Source organism: Scardinius erythrophthalmus (assembly GCF_964197995.2).
Source record: "Scardinius erythrophthalmus genome assembly, chromosome: 11".
Taxonomy (NCBI): Eukaryota; Metazoa; Chordata; class Actinopteri; order Cypriniformes; family Leuciscidae; genus Scardinius; species Scardinius erythrophthalmus.
In genome coordinates this window covers 1,817,973-1,834,295 of record NC_138231.1, presented here as the reverse complement: position 1 = coordinate 1,834,295, position 16,323 = coordinate 1,817,973, and the positions used below count along the sequence as shown (strand labels likewise).

General features: G+C 35.5%; 1 protein-coding gene across 1 annotated transcript; it reads right to left on the bottom strand.

Annotated features, from left to right (window-relative positions):
* Window positions 1–56: 56 nt before the first annotated feature.
* fkbp3 (FKBP prolyl isomerase 3) lies at window positions 57–6,261 on the bottom strand. The gene is made up of 7 exons (XM_081378938.1): window positions 6,079–6,261; window positions 5,538–5,639; window positions 5,165–5,263; window positions 2,855–2,990; window positions 2,413–2,480; window positions 368–465; window positions 57–269 (listed from the first exon to the last, which is right to left on the bottom strand). The coding sequence occupies exons 1-7, from the start codon at window positions 6,217–6,219 to the stop codon at window positions 215–217; spliced, it is 699 nt and encodes a 232-aa protein (XP_081235064.1). The 5' UTR covers window positions 6,220–6,261; the 3' UTR covers window positions 57–214.
* Window positions 6,262–16,323: the final 10,062 nt, after the last annotated feature.

Genomic DNA, 16,323 nt, shown 5'->3' with positions numbered 1-16,323 from the left:
TTGATAAGTTTTAGTTTTTGAAAGCAGGATGTGTAAGAACGGCACACAACACACTGTTCAGGGTTTGTTTTTATTGCAGCTTTACAATCATGCAAAAATAGTCAGAAAACTTCTCTTTGTCAGGCTGAATAACTTGTGATTAATAATGAACATGTCTAAACAAACGTTCCCTCTAAACCTCCGTCGTGTGGTTCCCGTCGACCGACTGAAATGATCAATCAATAGCCACCAGCTCCACCTCAAATATCAGCTTTGCGTTCGGTGGGATTCTGGGTAATAATGGTTAAGGCCAGAGGAACGATCTCATATCATCAGCCTGAAGAACATGATCAAATAATCAATTAGTGAGACGTTTAATGAAGGATACTTTGAATCTGGAAGGCCTTTCCTCCCGTACGCCCAATCCGACTCGATCTCCAACCGCGCCGTCTCACCTTTACTCATCGTCAGCACACCTTCATCCCACTGCACACACACACACACACACACACACACACACACACACACACAGTCATCTGAGGAACTCTGGTGATCAATACAGATCACTAATGAATCTTGGATCAGTAATGAATCGTAACTCACCCCTCTAATCACTAATGAATCGTGACTCACCCCTCAGATAACTAATGAATCTTGGATCAGTAATGAATCGTAACTCACCCCTCTAATCACTAATGAATCGTGACTCACCCCTTGGATAACTAATGAATCTCGAATCAGTAATGAATCGTGACTCACCCCTCGGATAACTAATGAATCTCGAATCACTAATGAATCATAACTCACCCCTCTAATCACTAATGAATCGTAACTCACCCCTCTAATCACTAATGAATCGTGACTCACCCCTCTAATCACTAATGAATCGTGACTCACCCCTCAGATAACTAATGAATCTTGGATCAGTAATGAATCGTAACTCACCCCTCTAATCACTAATGAATCGTGACTCACCCCTTGGATAACTAATGAATCTCGAATCAGTAATGAATCGTGACTCACCCCTCGGATAACTAATGAATCTCGAATCACTAATGAATCGTAACTCACCCCTCTAATCACTAATGAATCGTAACTCACCCCTCTAATCACTAATGAATCGTGACTCACCCCTCTAATCACTAATGAACCGTGACTCACCCCTCAGATAACTAATGAATCTTGGATCAGTAATGAATCGTAACTCACCCCTCTAATCACTAATGAATCGTGACTCACCCCTTGGATAACTAATGAATCTCGAATCAGTAATGAATCGTGACTCACCCCTCGGATAACTAATGAATCTCGAATCACTAATGAATCGTAACTCACCCCTCTAATCACTAATGAATCGTAACTCACCCCTCTAATCACTAATGAATCGTGACTCACCCCTCTAATCACTAATGAATCGTGACTCACCCCTCAGATAACTAATAAATCTTGGATCAGTAATGAATCGTAACTCACCCCTCTAATCAATAATGAATCGTGTCTCACCCCTCGGATAACTAATGAATCTCGAATCAGTAATGAATCGTGACTCACCCCTCGGATAACTAATGAATCTCGAATCACTAATGAATCATAACTCACCCCTTGAATCACTAATGAATCGTAACTCGCCCCTTGAATCACTAATGAATCGTAACTCACCCCTCGAATCACTAATGAATCGTGACTCGCCCCTCTAATCACTAATGAATCTTAACTCACCCCTCGGATCACTAATGACCCCTCAAATCACTAATGAATCGTGACTCACCCCTCAAATCACTAATGAATCGTGACTCACCCCTCTAATCACTAATGAATCGTAACTTACCCCTCGAATCACTAATGAATCGTGACCTCGCCCCTCTAATCACTAATGAATCGTGACCTCGCCCCTCTAATCCCTAATGAATCGTGACCTCGCCCCTCTAATCACTAATGAATCGTAACTCACCCCTCGGATCACTAATGACCCCTCAAATCACTAATGAATCGTGACTCACCCCTCAAATCACTAATGAATCGTGACTCACCCCTCTAATCACTAATGAATCGTAACTTACCCCTCGAATCACTAATGAATCGTGACCTCGCCCCTCTAATCACTAATGAATCGTGACCTCGCCCCTCTAATCACTAATGAATCGTGACCTCGCCCCTCTAATCACTAATGAATCGTAACTCACCCCTCGGATCACTAATGACCCCTCAAATCACTAATGAATCGTGACTCACCCCTCAAATCACTAATGAATCGTGACTCACCCCTCTAATCACTAATGAATCGTAACTTACCCCTCGAATCACTAATGAATCGTGACCTCGCCCCTCTAATCACTAATGAATCGTGACCTCGCCCCTCTAATCACTAATGAATCGTAACTCACCCCTCGGATCACTAATGACCCCTCAAATCACTAATGAATCGTGACTCACCCCTCGAATCACTCGGCCCAGTCCGACCTTGAAGCTCAGCGGTTTGGACTGTTTCTTCTTCTTTGCAGCTGGAAGTACAGAAGAGAATCAAACTAAAGATAATTTACAGCGACTCACTAGTGATCCTCATAAAGACAAACAAAGTATGAAAACTAATTAAATATCAAAACAAAATATTAATAAAAACTATATAGACATAAATTCCTAAAACTTTAAAAACATAAAATGTAAAAACAAAATATTAATTATTAAATATTATTAAAATGCAAATTTCCAATAATGTTTAATAATGTGCAAAACATAAATAAAAACTATAATAGTAGCTCAAAGATACTAAAATAACACTGGATGCAAATTGGATAAAATATTACCCTGAGACCCGAGAACACATTAAAATAAGTCTAATTCTATATAAAAAGACATGCAGTATTAATATTCTCACACGCTGGGATGTTGGTGTCAAAGACGGTCCCGTCCTCCAGTGTCCCGCTGTACCAGCAGCTCACAGTGTCTCCCTTCCTCGGGAAGTTCGTCTTGTCTCCTTTCTTCAGGATGGACTTGGTGAACTTCGGAGGACCCTGAGGAGAAACACACGAGCTCAATGGCGATGTCTACATGCAACCAATAATCCGTTAGTAATGGCACTGACGGCTCGATCTGACTGAAAAGCCTTCATGTAAAAACACCTTAATCGATCCGACTGAGCTCGATCCCAATGAGATTTCGATCAGATTGAAAGGGAAGGTTTATTCCTTTTCTAATCCGATCGAGAGAACATGTAAACACTTGATCGGATTGAAAACTGAAACTGAAAGGACTGCGCATGTGCAATCATGTAGAAATAGCGTAATGATGTAGAAATAGCGAAATGACATAGAAACAGCGTAATGACGTTGAAATATCGCAATGACGTAGAAATAGCGTAATGACGTGTGTAATGATGTAGAAATAGCGTAATGACGTGTGTAATGATGTAGAAATAGCGTAATGACGTGTGTAATGATGTAGAAATAGCGTAATGACGTGTGTAATGATGTAGAAATAGCGTAATGACGTGTGTAATGATGTAGAAATAGCGTAATGACGTGTGTAATGATGTAGAAATAGCGTAATGACGTGTGTAATGATGTAGAAATAGCGTAATGACGTGTGTAATGATGTAGAAATAGCGTAATGACGTGTGTAATGATGTAGAAATAGCGTAATGACGTGTGTAATGATGTAGAAATAGCGTAATGACGTGTGTAATGATGTAGAAATAGTGTAATGACATAGAAATAGCGCAATGATGTTGAAATATCGCAATGACGTAGAAATATCGTAATGACATAGAAACAGCGTAATGACGTTGAAATAGCGTAATGACGTGCGTAATGACGTGTGTAATGATGTAGAAATAGCGTAAAGACGTTGAAATAGCATAATGACGTAGAAATAGCATAAAGACGTTGAAATAGCATAATGATGTAGAAATAGCGTAAAGACGTAGAAATAGCGTAAAGACGTTGAAATAGCATAATGACGTAGAAATAGCGTAAAGACTTTGAAATAGCATAATGATGTAGAAATAGCGTAAAGACGTTGAAATAGTATAATGATGTAGAAATAACGTAAAGACGTTGAAATAGCATAATGATGTAGAAATAGCGTAAAGACGTAGAAATAGCGTAAAGACGTTGAAATAGCATAATGACGTAGAAATAGCGTAAAGACTTTGAAATAGCATAATGATGTAGAAATAGCGTAAAGACGTAGAAATAGCGTAAAGACGTAGAAATAGCGTAAAGACGTTGAAATAGCATTATGACGTAGAAATAGCGTAAAGACGTAGAAATAGCGAGACGTAGAAATAGCGTAAAGACGTTGAAATAGTATAATGATGTAGAAATAGCGTAAAGACGTAGAAATAGCGTAAAGACGTTGAAATAGCATAATGACGTAGAAATAGCGTAATGACGTAGAAATAGCGTAAAGACGTTGAAATAGCATTATGACGTAGAAATAGCGTAAAGACGTAGAAATAGCGAGACGTAGAAATAGCGTAAAGACGTTGAAATAGTATAATGATGTAGAAATAGCGTAAAGACGTAGAAATAGCGTAAAGACGTTGAAATAGCATAATGACGTAGAAATAGCATAATGACGTAGAAATAGCGTAATGACGTAGAAATAGCGTAATGACGTGTGGCGCGCTGAACGAGCTGTTCTCCTGCTGAATAAAGTGTGGTATAAACGAGTGTCTCGTCCTCCTATACTCCTCCTCTTCTGCGTGTGTGGAGTGGAGCAGGACGACGGTCCTCCAGTGCCGCTTCAGACGCTCATCCACACACGACTGGCTTTGGGCATTTTTACTGTGTGATCAATATTAGCAGCGGCACAACGGCTCATATGCTCATTATCTCCAAATTATGACCAGAAATGGATAAATATTAAGTCTGCTGTTTAAAGCAAATAAAGAACTGTAGGAGAATAGTTATTAAGTGCAAACATCGGGAAACTCTGTATATTTGTACAGCGTGCGCATGTCAAAACATATATTCCGATTTGAAGCTTGTGACGTATAAACACACACATCAACCCGATCACATGTTTAGTGTTCATGTAAACACTACATTCAGATTCATTCCGACTGAATTCAGTCCGATTGAAACAAAAGTTGTGCATGTAAACAACATAGCCAATGAAGATTCAACACTCATGTGTGTTCTGATTATGATGATGATGATGATGATGATGAAGATGAAGATAGTACCTCATCCACCGCCTCTGTCTTGATTTCTTTGGGATTGTCGTGGATTTTAACAGCTTGAACCTCTTCTGTCACCACGTCCACTTCTGTGCCTTTAAACCTCTGAGAGAAACACAAATCATCGGCTCACAAACTTCTGCTCTGTCCCTGAATGAATCAGCCGTTTTGAACGAATCGTTTGAGTGAATGATTCAATGACTCACTCCTTAAGACAGTGATTTGCCGCCACCTACTGGCAGTTTCAGGTTCATTTCTTTTTAGATTATGGGCGAAGATTGAATGTTTTCGGTTGTGATTGTAACTAACAATAGTTATGCGTTTATAAATAGACTATTATTATTGGCTGTAATAATGTTGAATATGAGATGTTTGTTACCTTGCTCTCAAACAGCTGGTTATACGCTTCAATAAGTTGCTCTTTTTTGGCCGTCTTTGCCACATTCTTGATGTTTCCAAGAAGTTTGTGTTCAGCTAGAAACTGCAAATGACAAGAACATCAATTTAAATGTATATATACATATACACACACACACACACACATACATAAATATAATCTATATACACAAATTAACCTATACACATCATTTATATTCCACAATACCCTATAATGCATACAATTCTGCTTTATCATGCACATTTAATTTTCATTGCTATGCAAATGTATCTCTATAAATTACTTGTTTTTATACAGTTTGAAATAATGACGCACGCACATATTAATAAGTAAATATGTGAACCCCTCCCTCTCCCTCCCTCTCCCTCTCCCTCTCTACATATATAGAACATGCATTTGATTTGGACTGTTTTGACACATGACTCCTCTGCCACACACTCTCTGCACGCAGTGTCAGTGTTGCGTGTTGTGTGTTGAGTGGTACGCGGGAGCGCGCAGCTGTAGTGTGTAGTGTGTACACTACCGAGTGTGCTCCGTTATCCTGGATGAATTTGATGAGCTCTTTCTTCGGCACTTCTTCAGTCTTGAGCTGCTCGTCGTTCCACCCTCGCACTAGATCAGCCGCCATCATGATCAATGCGACACACACACTCACCACGTGCATGTAACAGCCAATCACGGCGGAGATGGGGCGTCTTAAAGGAACCGCGGCATGGTGCGTCCACGCTGTGTCGTACTTAAAGTAATGGACCCTTTAAATAAAAATAAGAAAATATGAAAACTTTACAAGATTTGCAAAGTTGATAACTGTGGGAACGCGTAATAACAGTCTGTGAAAAGGGTCCATTATGAGATTTCAGCTCATAAAAACAGCACATAATTTTAATTTGTAAGCTGGGAATGCCCTGAGAGCTACTACTTGTACCACGTGACCACTGTCGCATAATTAATTTCCCCCCAAACCACATCACCAGAAATCCCGCTCTGCAGCATATTTCATTTTTTAAGGATACAGTGATGGGTAGGTTTAGGGACCAGTGTTTGGTGTAGGGCAGGCAATCAGTACTGTGATTGACGTGACCAATGAAATCTTAAAGTCCCCCTGTAATCAATAATTTTATCCCTTAGAACTCATCTTTAATCTCCAAAATGACATATTTAAACTTTTTTTCCTTTAAAAAAATTACTTCATGCTTTCAAATATCTTGAATGTAACTTGACACCCTTGCCTCATTTAGTATGCGCGGTTCTATGAATATGCAAATGAGCCCCGCCTCCACTCACTCCCTCAGCTCAGAGATCCACTGGTTGACGATCACACGATGATCTGATTGGTTACAAGGTAGTCTGTGACGTCAGAAACACCAGCGATTTCAAAAGCGTGTTTTTGAGAGTGTCTTTGGTTCACTGCAGTTTTAAGGAGGAAATACTCAGCAATGGAGTCGACTTATGAATTTACACATGCTTTGTCTTAAAGCAGATTAAAAACACCACATAGACACATAAACCATAGAATAAGGAGTAAAGGGGCTGTTGTCTTCTCTTTTACCAAATAGGTAAGAAAACTTCAACACCCATAATGCATTGGGCATGCTGCCGTCCAAGGCCACTCCCACTCTGCTCCCATTGGATACGCTTGACCAAAGTCAAACAAAAAAGTGAAGTGTCTGTATGTGTTATTTTATTAATTTGCAGTTTTGTTTGGTTTATGGAGGGCTTACATTAGTGCCCGCCCACTTTTTCAGCAACCTTTTTTTCTGGAAGTATTTTTCCGTTAATTTCTCCCATAGGGATTTCAAAAAAAGTAATTGTTAAATAAATTGTTATAAGCCATGAACCAAGCTAACCAGCTATGAGGTGAATCATAACATTACAAACTTTGATTTAGTTTTTCACCATGAATTCCACGATTATTTAAAATAATTCCAAGATTATTTTAAAACTAAGTTGAAATAATGTGGGCTGACAGCTTCAGCAGAAGCAAACACTATCAATGAACAACCTCATAGCTCACAGTAGGGCTGTTTTTAAAGGTTTAGGTCTATAAGAATGGAGAAAATTAAAATGAATGGAGTTTTTACTTCTGGAACCCGACTATTGCAATCTATAAGAGACTGTTGACTAACTCTTCCTTTTTTGTTACACAAATATGTAATTAAAAATGACAAATTTATAAAGTTGATCTGATGTCACGTCAAAACCACTGACACTGGCTCATGGGTTTACCTCTAGATGCGAATCGTTGATATTTTGAAACAGTTGCGTAAGGAAGCCGCGTTTATTTAAATCACGTGACTTTGGCTGATAAGCGCATGCGCACCCAGAGCCGATTATTGTTCGATACAAACGATTCGCAAAGGTTTCGAAGCTTCACGAAGCAGTGGTTTAAAAGCACCTCAAAGAACCGCAGAGAAAACCGCGACGAAAAATCTGTTTGTTTTCATCTTTGTTGTCAACGTTTCAAACTTCAAACCGGGGGAAAACGTAAACGTCTGTTTTCGTCAATTTGTCGCAGGTAAGAATTGCCATTGTGTTCTAGTTTTACCATAATGCATTTTAAATAGTAGACATAGTATGATACAATTATCAGTGATAATCCTACTCTCACAATAACTGCTCTGTCGATCTGACTGTCCGTGGGCGGGGAAAATGCGGAAGTATAATCTATAGTTTTACACATATTAAACATGTGTTCCGGTAAATCATATTTCACATTTAATAAGATAAAAGCTCTAAATTATATGTCAATTTCGAATTTTAATGTCAGAATTTACACTTAGTATATCATAATTTTGACTTTATATTAGAATTATTACTTTTCATCTCATAAATAGCCTATGACGTAGTAAACCATAATTTTTCACTTTTTATGTCATAATTTTGCACTTTTTGTCATTTTAACTTTATATGTTATAATTTTAATCATAATTATGGCTTTTTAAGTCTGATTTTTCTCTTAGTATATCATTTTGAGTTTTTCTGTTAGAATTACTAATTTTCATCTCATAAATATGACATAGAATGTAATATTTTTTTTTTTAAATGAACTTTTAATGTACATTTTTTTTTACATTTTATGTCATAATTTTGACTTTTTATGTTATTTTAACTGAACAGTGATTTCTGCCGGACTATTATTGATGAATTATTTCAGCAAGAGACTTGCAGATTAGGGAAAATATGGATTAAAATATTTGTTGTGACAGATGAAGCAATGAAGGATTATTTGTGTTAATTGCTGAAAACTGGCAAATAATTTTGTAAAAATACAATAAAACAAATGTACAGAACAACCTTTAAATTTACAATTTAAAACTGTGACAATTTACAAAAAAATCATGAATTTATACTTTCTGCTTTAGTTCAAATGGTTCAATCACAAAACAACTCAAATAATCCATGAGCTTAGAAGACCAGAATAAAGTTTCATAAGAACTACTGATATTCTTTCGCTTAATGCAAAATAATTAATCAGATGAAGCAAAAGTCCTTAAGAATAGCAGATAAAAAAGTAAATATATTTGATTTATACTTAATATAAGTAATATTTAAGTAAATACATTTATTTATACTAATACACTTCATGTAATTCTATTTTCTGAGACATTGGGCTTGAGTTAGTTTGAAGTTCACACACACGAGGGCAGTAGACACACACACACATATTGAGCTGATTAAAGTCAAACTCTCAAATGCAATAATTCATGTGCATTCACAGCCATATCATAAAATCCATAAGCAAAACACATTCCTCATCACCAAGGCAGTTTTACATTCAGTTTAAAGCCGTAACTCTGAAGGCATCAAGGGAAATCGGTTTATTTTCTGGTTCTGAACTTATTGAGCCTGAATGAGAACAGAAGAGCTGAAACTCATCATGCTAATGTTAATAATGATCTTGAACATCTCTCCTCTTCTCTGATGACGAGGGCGGGGCTATAACCTGTCACTCACATGAGATCCACCAATAGCAAACCACAACCATCCAATCAATTCCCCACAGACACAATCAAGCCCCGCCCACATTTGATCTTGTTTGATAAGCGATTCACTCGTATATACGGAACAATAGAAGAAACTTTAAACGTTAGACTTTAAACAAGCAGATGTGTTTGATGACGCTGAGAACGGCTCTGTCTGGATTTGCTGGTCAGTCAATAGCACAATAACTTCTGATTTGTCTTCATATCCATAATGACACATTCACAGTTTGTGTGGCTCTGAGTGAACGAGTCGCTTTAGCTGATGGACAGAAGAGAAAACAACTGAGCAACAGGGTTCTTGCTGTCTCTCTCAATATTAATATTAATATAGACTGAGGACATGTGTGTGGAAGTCCATTTCTGACAGACACATAAGAAAAAAACATGCTTTGGTAAAGCATATTTATGACATAAAAAGTCCGAATTATGAGATAAAAGCTCTAAATTATATGTCAATTTCGAATTTTAATGTCAGAATCTCCACTTATCATAATGTAGACTTATGTTAGAATTATTACTTTTCGTCTCATAAGTATTATGTAGTATGTCATGTCATAATTTTTTAACTTAAAATGTCATAATTTAAAATTTGATGTCATAATTGAGGCTTTTTAAGTCAGATTTTCCACTTATTATATCATAATTTGGACTTTTCATGTTAGAATCGAGGCTTTTTAAGTCAGACTTTCCACTTAGCATATCATCATTTTACTTTTTATGTCATTTTAACTTTATGTCTCACAATTGAGGCTTTTTATGTCATAATTAAGGCTTTTTATGTCAGATTTTCCACTTATTATATCATAATGTAGACTTTTTATGTTAGAATTATTACTTTTCGTCTCATAAATATTATGTAGTATGTCATAATTTTGGCTTTGTATGTCATTTTAACTTAAAATGTCATAATTTAAATTTGTATGTCATAATTAAGGATTTTTAAGTCAGATTTTCCACTTAGCATATCATAATTTAACTTTTTGTCAACTTAATGTCACAATTGAGGCTTTTTATGTCATAATTGAGGCTTTATTAGTCAGATTTTCCACTTATTATATCATAATGTAGACTTTTTATGTTAGAATTATTACTTTTCATCTCATAAATATGATGTAGTGTCATAACTTTTTATGTCATAATTGAGGCTTTTTAAGTCAGATGTTCCACTTAGCACTTTTTATGTCATTTTAACTTTATATGTCATCATTTTTAACATGTAATGTCATAATTTATAACTCTATATGTCATAATTTTGACTTATGTCATAAAGTTGACTTCTTATGTCACTGACTGATGAAGACACTGTATCTTTAGGAGTGTGAGCTGCTCTACCTTCATTTTACAGCTCTAGACTCCGCATTACTGAAGACTCACTGAGGAGATTAAAAGTATTTATCTCTCCTAAAGTTCCTGTTGGAGAAGCACTAGTTATGAGATGTTGTCGGCTCCTGAGAAGCACTAGAGATGTTCTTCTCACACAGAAAGCTCAGTTTTCCACACGTGACTGTGCGTTTCTGGACGCCTGTAATGATCTTTCTCCTGGCAAATGAAAACGCTCACGTTCTCCAAAGAGAAGTGGGTTTAACAACTGAACATTTTCCAAGTCTTAAATCCCTCAAAGCTTCGCTCTGCATGTAGAAGCACGACACTAATCCACCGCCGTGAGTTTAACAGACGCACATCACAAACGTTTATAGACGGAGGCTGAAATCTGAGTTTGGACTTTCAGTTTAATTACGTCTCACTGAGAAATAGTGAGTGGAATTTCCTTTACATTATAAACGCTCCCGGAAACACAGACGTATTTCCATCAGTTCCTCCAGTGAAACCCCAGCCGAAGCTCATATCCTCAGGAATCAGAACGTTTTCTGGCATACGTCACATATATTTACATCTACTTTTAAGTCCTTACTTTGACTTTTTATGCCATAATTATATTTTTTATCTCATAATTGACTTAATATGTCACAATTCTGACTTGTATGTCATTATGAGTTTTTGTCCTAAAACTTAGTATATCATAATTTTGACTTTTTGTCAAAATTTCTACTCTTTGTCATAATTCTGTATTTTTATTTAAAATTTTCAACTTTTTGTCATAATTCAGAATTTTTATGTCATAATTTTACTTTTTGATGTCATAATTTTGACTTTTTATGCCATAATTATACTTTTTATCTCATAATTGATTTAATATGTCACAATTCTGACTTTTATGTCATTATGAGTTTTTGTCCTAAAACTTAGTATATCATAATTTTGACTTTTTGTCTAAATTTCTACTATGTCATAATTCTGTATTTTTATTTAAAATTTTCTACTTTTTGTCATAATTCAGAATTTGTATGTCATAATTTTACTTTTTTATGTCATAATTCAGAATTTTATGTCATAATTTTACTTTTTGATGTCATAATTTTGACTTTTTATGCCATAATTATACTTTTTATCTCATAATTGACTTAATATGTCACAACTCTGACTTTTATGTCATTATGAGTTTTTGTCCTAAAACTTAGTATATCATAATTTTGACTTTTTGTCAAAATTTCTACTGTTTATGTCATAATTCTGTATTCTTATTTAAAATTTTCTACTTTTTGTCATAATTCAGAATTTGTATGTCATAATTTTACTTTTTTATGTCATAATTTAGAATTTTTATGTCATAATTTTGACTATAAATGTCATAATTTTAATGTTTAAGGTCATAATAGCTTTTTAAAATCAGATTTTCCACTTAGTATATCATAATTTTGACTTTTGATATCATAAAGGTCATCTGATTTATCATAAATCAGCAGAAGCAAAAAGTGACCAGAACAACAGGGGAGGAAAATTAATTTATCTTTTATTTATAAAAGATTATACCATAAATAATACAACACATTTCATTCATTGATATAAAATTTTTAATTTATTGTATGAGACTTGTAAAAGAAATATGGATACAATCAATAAGAAATATGGCAACACTTTACAATAAGGTTTAATTTGTTAACATGAACTAAACTCTTCTACAGCATTTATTAATCTAATGTTATAATCTCAGCATTTACTAATACATGTTTAAAATCAAAAGTTGTATTTGTTAACATTAGTTTACATGAACATTTTTATCAACTAACATTAATAAAGGTTAATAAATGCTAACCAAAAATCAGTGTTATTTTAGTATCATTGCGATATTTCTGTAGTTTTTATTAATATTTTGAATAATTTAATTTTTAATACGTCTAAATAGTTTTTAATATTTTTATTTTAGTTTTAGTCATGATAGTAAAATGAGAAATGCTGCCTTTGGCAATAACCTGAAATAAAATAAAGTTTAATATTTTTACATTTCATTTTTTTAAAGCAACGACAATGTTTTGATTTCAGTGTTAGTTTTAGTTTTACAAAATATATTGCTGATTGTTAGTTCATGCATTAACTAACATTAACAAACGAAACCTTATTGTAAAGTGTCACCAGAAAAATAAAAACGTTAAAATTAGCGTTTTTCAATAAACTCTTTCTTTTCCATGCTGTCAGAAATGATCAAAAGCATCACAAGCCTTTATGTTTTCATGTTTTACCTCTGCAAATCTGATCAATATTATATATTGTGTCTCAGTCTGTCCTCGTAACAAACGACGGCGGGTTAAAAAATCTTCAAAATCCATCATGTTTCGTCTAAATTGAATCTGCTCTGATATGAGCCTCAAAATAATATGAGAAAACAATCTGTGGACGTGAGGAATCAAACGCTCGATGTTTCATATCAGGAGTCTGAGATGGGCTTTTGTTCAGGCTGTGTTCCTCAGATTACAGGACGGGTCCGGGTTCGAGGTTTGGAAACAGACTTGTGATGATCGGGATGCAGAAACTCTGATTTTGATTTCTCTAGTTATTAAAAAGTATAAATGGCATTTTATTTCATGTGCCGATCTCTAAACTAAACTGAGATCATGCATTAGCAGGTCTATACTGTTCAAAAGTTTGAGGTTGGGGATATTTTTTTCAGATTTTGAATTTATTTGATCAGAAATACAGTAAAAATTGTGAAATATTATTCTAATGTAAATCAGCTGTTTTCTATGTGAATATACAGTAAAGTGTAATTTATTCCTGTGATCAAAGCTGAATTTTCAGCATCATTACTCCAGTCTTCAGTGTCACATGATCCTTCAGAACATTTATGATTATTAAAAGTCTGGGCTGAGTAAGATTTAAAAAATATATATTATATTATTTGAGCATCAAATCATCATATTAGAGTGATTTCTGAAGGATCATGTGACACTGAAGACTGGAGTAATGATGCTGAACATTCAGCTTTGATCACAGGAATAAATTACACTTTACTGTATATTCACATAGACAACAGATGATTTACATTAGAATAATATTTCACAATTTGTACTGTATTTTTGATCAAATAAATGCAGCCTTGCTGAGCAGAAGAGACTCAAAAACATTCAAAAATCGTAATAATTCCAAAGTGTTTGATAAGCAGTGTCTATAAACTGCACACACACACACACACACACACACACACACACACACACACACACACACACACACACACACACACACACACACACACACACACACACACACACACACACACACACTCTGCATGAGGAGCGTCAGGTGAAACACACTCACAGGTCGCTCTGGTTTCTCACGAGATGCTGCTGAATGATTTAGACACACTAATCGTTCACATTATTCATGTATGGAAACATTGGAATTCATTTACTTTCCAATTAATGAAGCATGAATTATTCAGCAGAAATGAAGCTGGAGGTGTTTCACACAAGCACGCGAGAGATTCACGTACAAATATAATCTGACAAACATAAAATGAGTTAGAAAAAATCAGGCTTTAAATATAATGCTTCTTCTGATTTGAATAATTTACAAAACGTCTTAAAGCTGACTATACTTCCATCACTGAACGAGTTTAAAGGGGTGTGTGATTATGATTTGACTTTTCTAACTTTAGTTAGTGTGTAATGTTGCTGTTTGAGCATAAACAACATCTGCAAAGTTACAACGCTCAAAGTTCAAAGCAAAGGGAGATATTTGCTTTTAAAGAAAAGGACTACAACAAACGGCTGGTAGAGACTACACCACATTCCTCCCGGGTTAGTGACATCACCAACCCTAGAATTTACATAAACCCCGCCCCCGGAACACGATTTATAGATTATCAAGACAGAATATGCTAATCAATGACTAGAAGATAACTACACATCAGCTTCATAAATTCATCAACTAACCATTCAGAAATGTCCTGTTGCTTCTACATGTTGTCTCTTCTTCTCGAGTCTCTCCATCATTGTCTGACTTCGGTTTGAACATAAAAGGCTAAAAGTTTTAGAAATGTTCAGTGCGTGTGTGTGAGTGTGTGAGGTAAAAGGACACAAGCTGTTGAAGCTCCGCCCCCTGTGCCGGGAGCAGCAGCTCATTTGCATTTAAAGGAACAGACACAAAACTGTGTTTTTGCTCACCCTCAAAAAGTGACAATTTTAACATGCTATATAAAAATATCTGTGGGGTATTTAGAGCTAAAACTTCACACACACACTCTGGGGACATCAGAGACTTATTCTACATCTTGTGAAAATGGCATTATACCACCCTTTTAAGTTACTTTTAACAGATTATGTGTTTTATCCTTTGGTGAATTGCTGTTACCATGGTAACTGACTCTGAGTATAAGTTACCTCTCTTTCAGAAACGGGCTTGACTTACTCTGCTTTCTCAGGTTTGACATACCTCCCATTCTCAAACAGAAAACTCAGAGTTTCCCTCATTTCAGGGTTAACATACTCAGAGTTTTCACGTAACCTCCTTTCTGAAACAGGCCCCTGGACACACTCGTTAAAGAGAGTTTAATCTCAGTGTTTTAACCTGTTTTTAACTGTTAATGACGAGAATGAGTTGGTTATATGAGCTTGGATGTTTTGAGGGTCACACACTCTTTATCAGCGGGGGAAGCGTGACAAGATCATCTCTAACATCCACTGGTTTAATGGCCTTGCTAATGAGTTTAATCTGCATCTTATTGGATATACAAGAGATTTTGGCTGTAAAATTCTAATTACAAGAAGTTTAAGATGTTTAAGGTCTTGATGTCTTGAGCTCTTATTAGGACTATGTGTGTGTTTTTACACATTTTTAAACTAAACTACAATAATATGTTGTTTGCTATTAATTCACATATTTTCAGGTCATTAGTCAACAGATCTGATGATGATATTTGAGTGTGTGAGAATGTGTTTGTCTTGTTTTCATTTATGCATATGGCAGATGCTTTTATCTAAAGCGACTCTCTCTCTCTCACACTCTCTCTCACACACACACACACACACACACACACACACACACACACACACACACACACACACACACACACACACACACACACACACACACACACACACACACACACACACACACACACACACACACACACACACACACACACACACACACACACACACACACACAGTGTGTTTACTAACTTCAATCTCCAATAAAGTAATGATCCAAATTATTATTATCTTTTCTCTTGTTCTGATGTAACGAAGGACATGTACTATCCTGAGTATATCATTGACGGTTATGTTTTCTATTATTAATTGGTTTGGTGTTGGTGTTTTTTGTTAATATCATGAAGTTGCAGTATTGATTTCTCTTGGTGAAACATGTTTAAACTGCAGCGTTTACATTTTCAGTGAAAAATATAGTGTCAGGGAAATTTGGGCATGGAATATAATTGCAAATGATGGAGG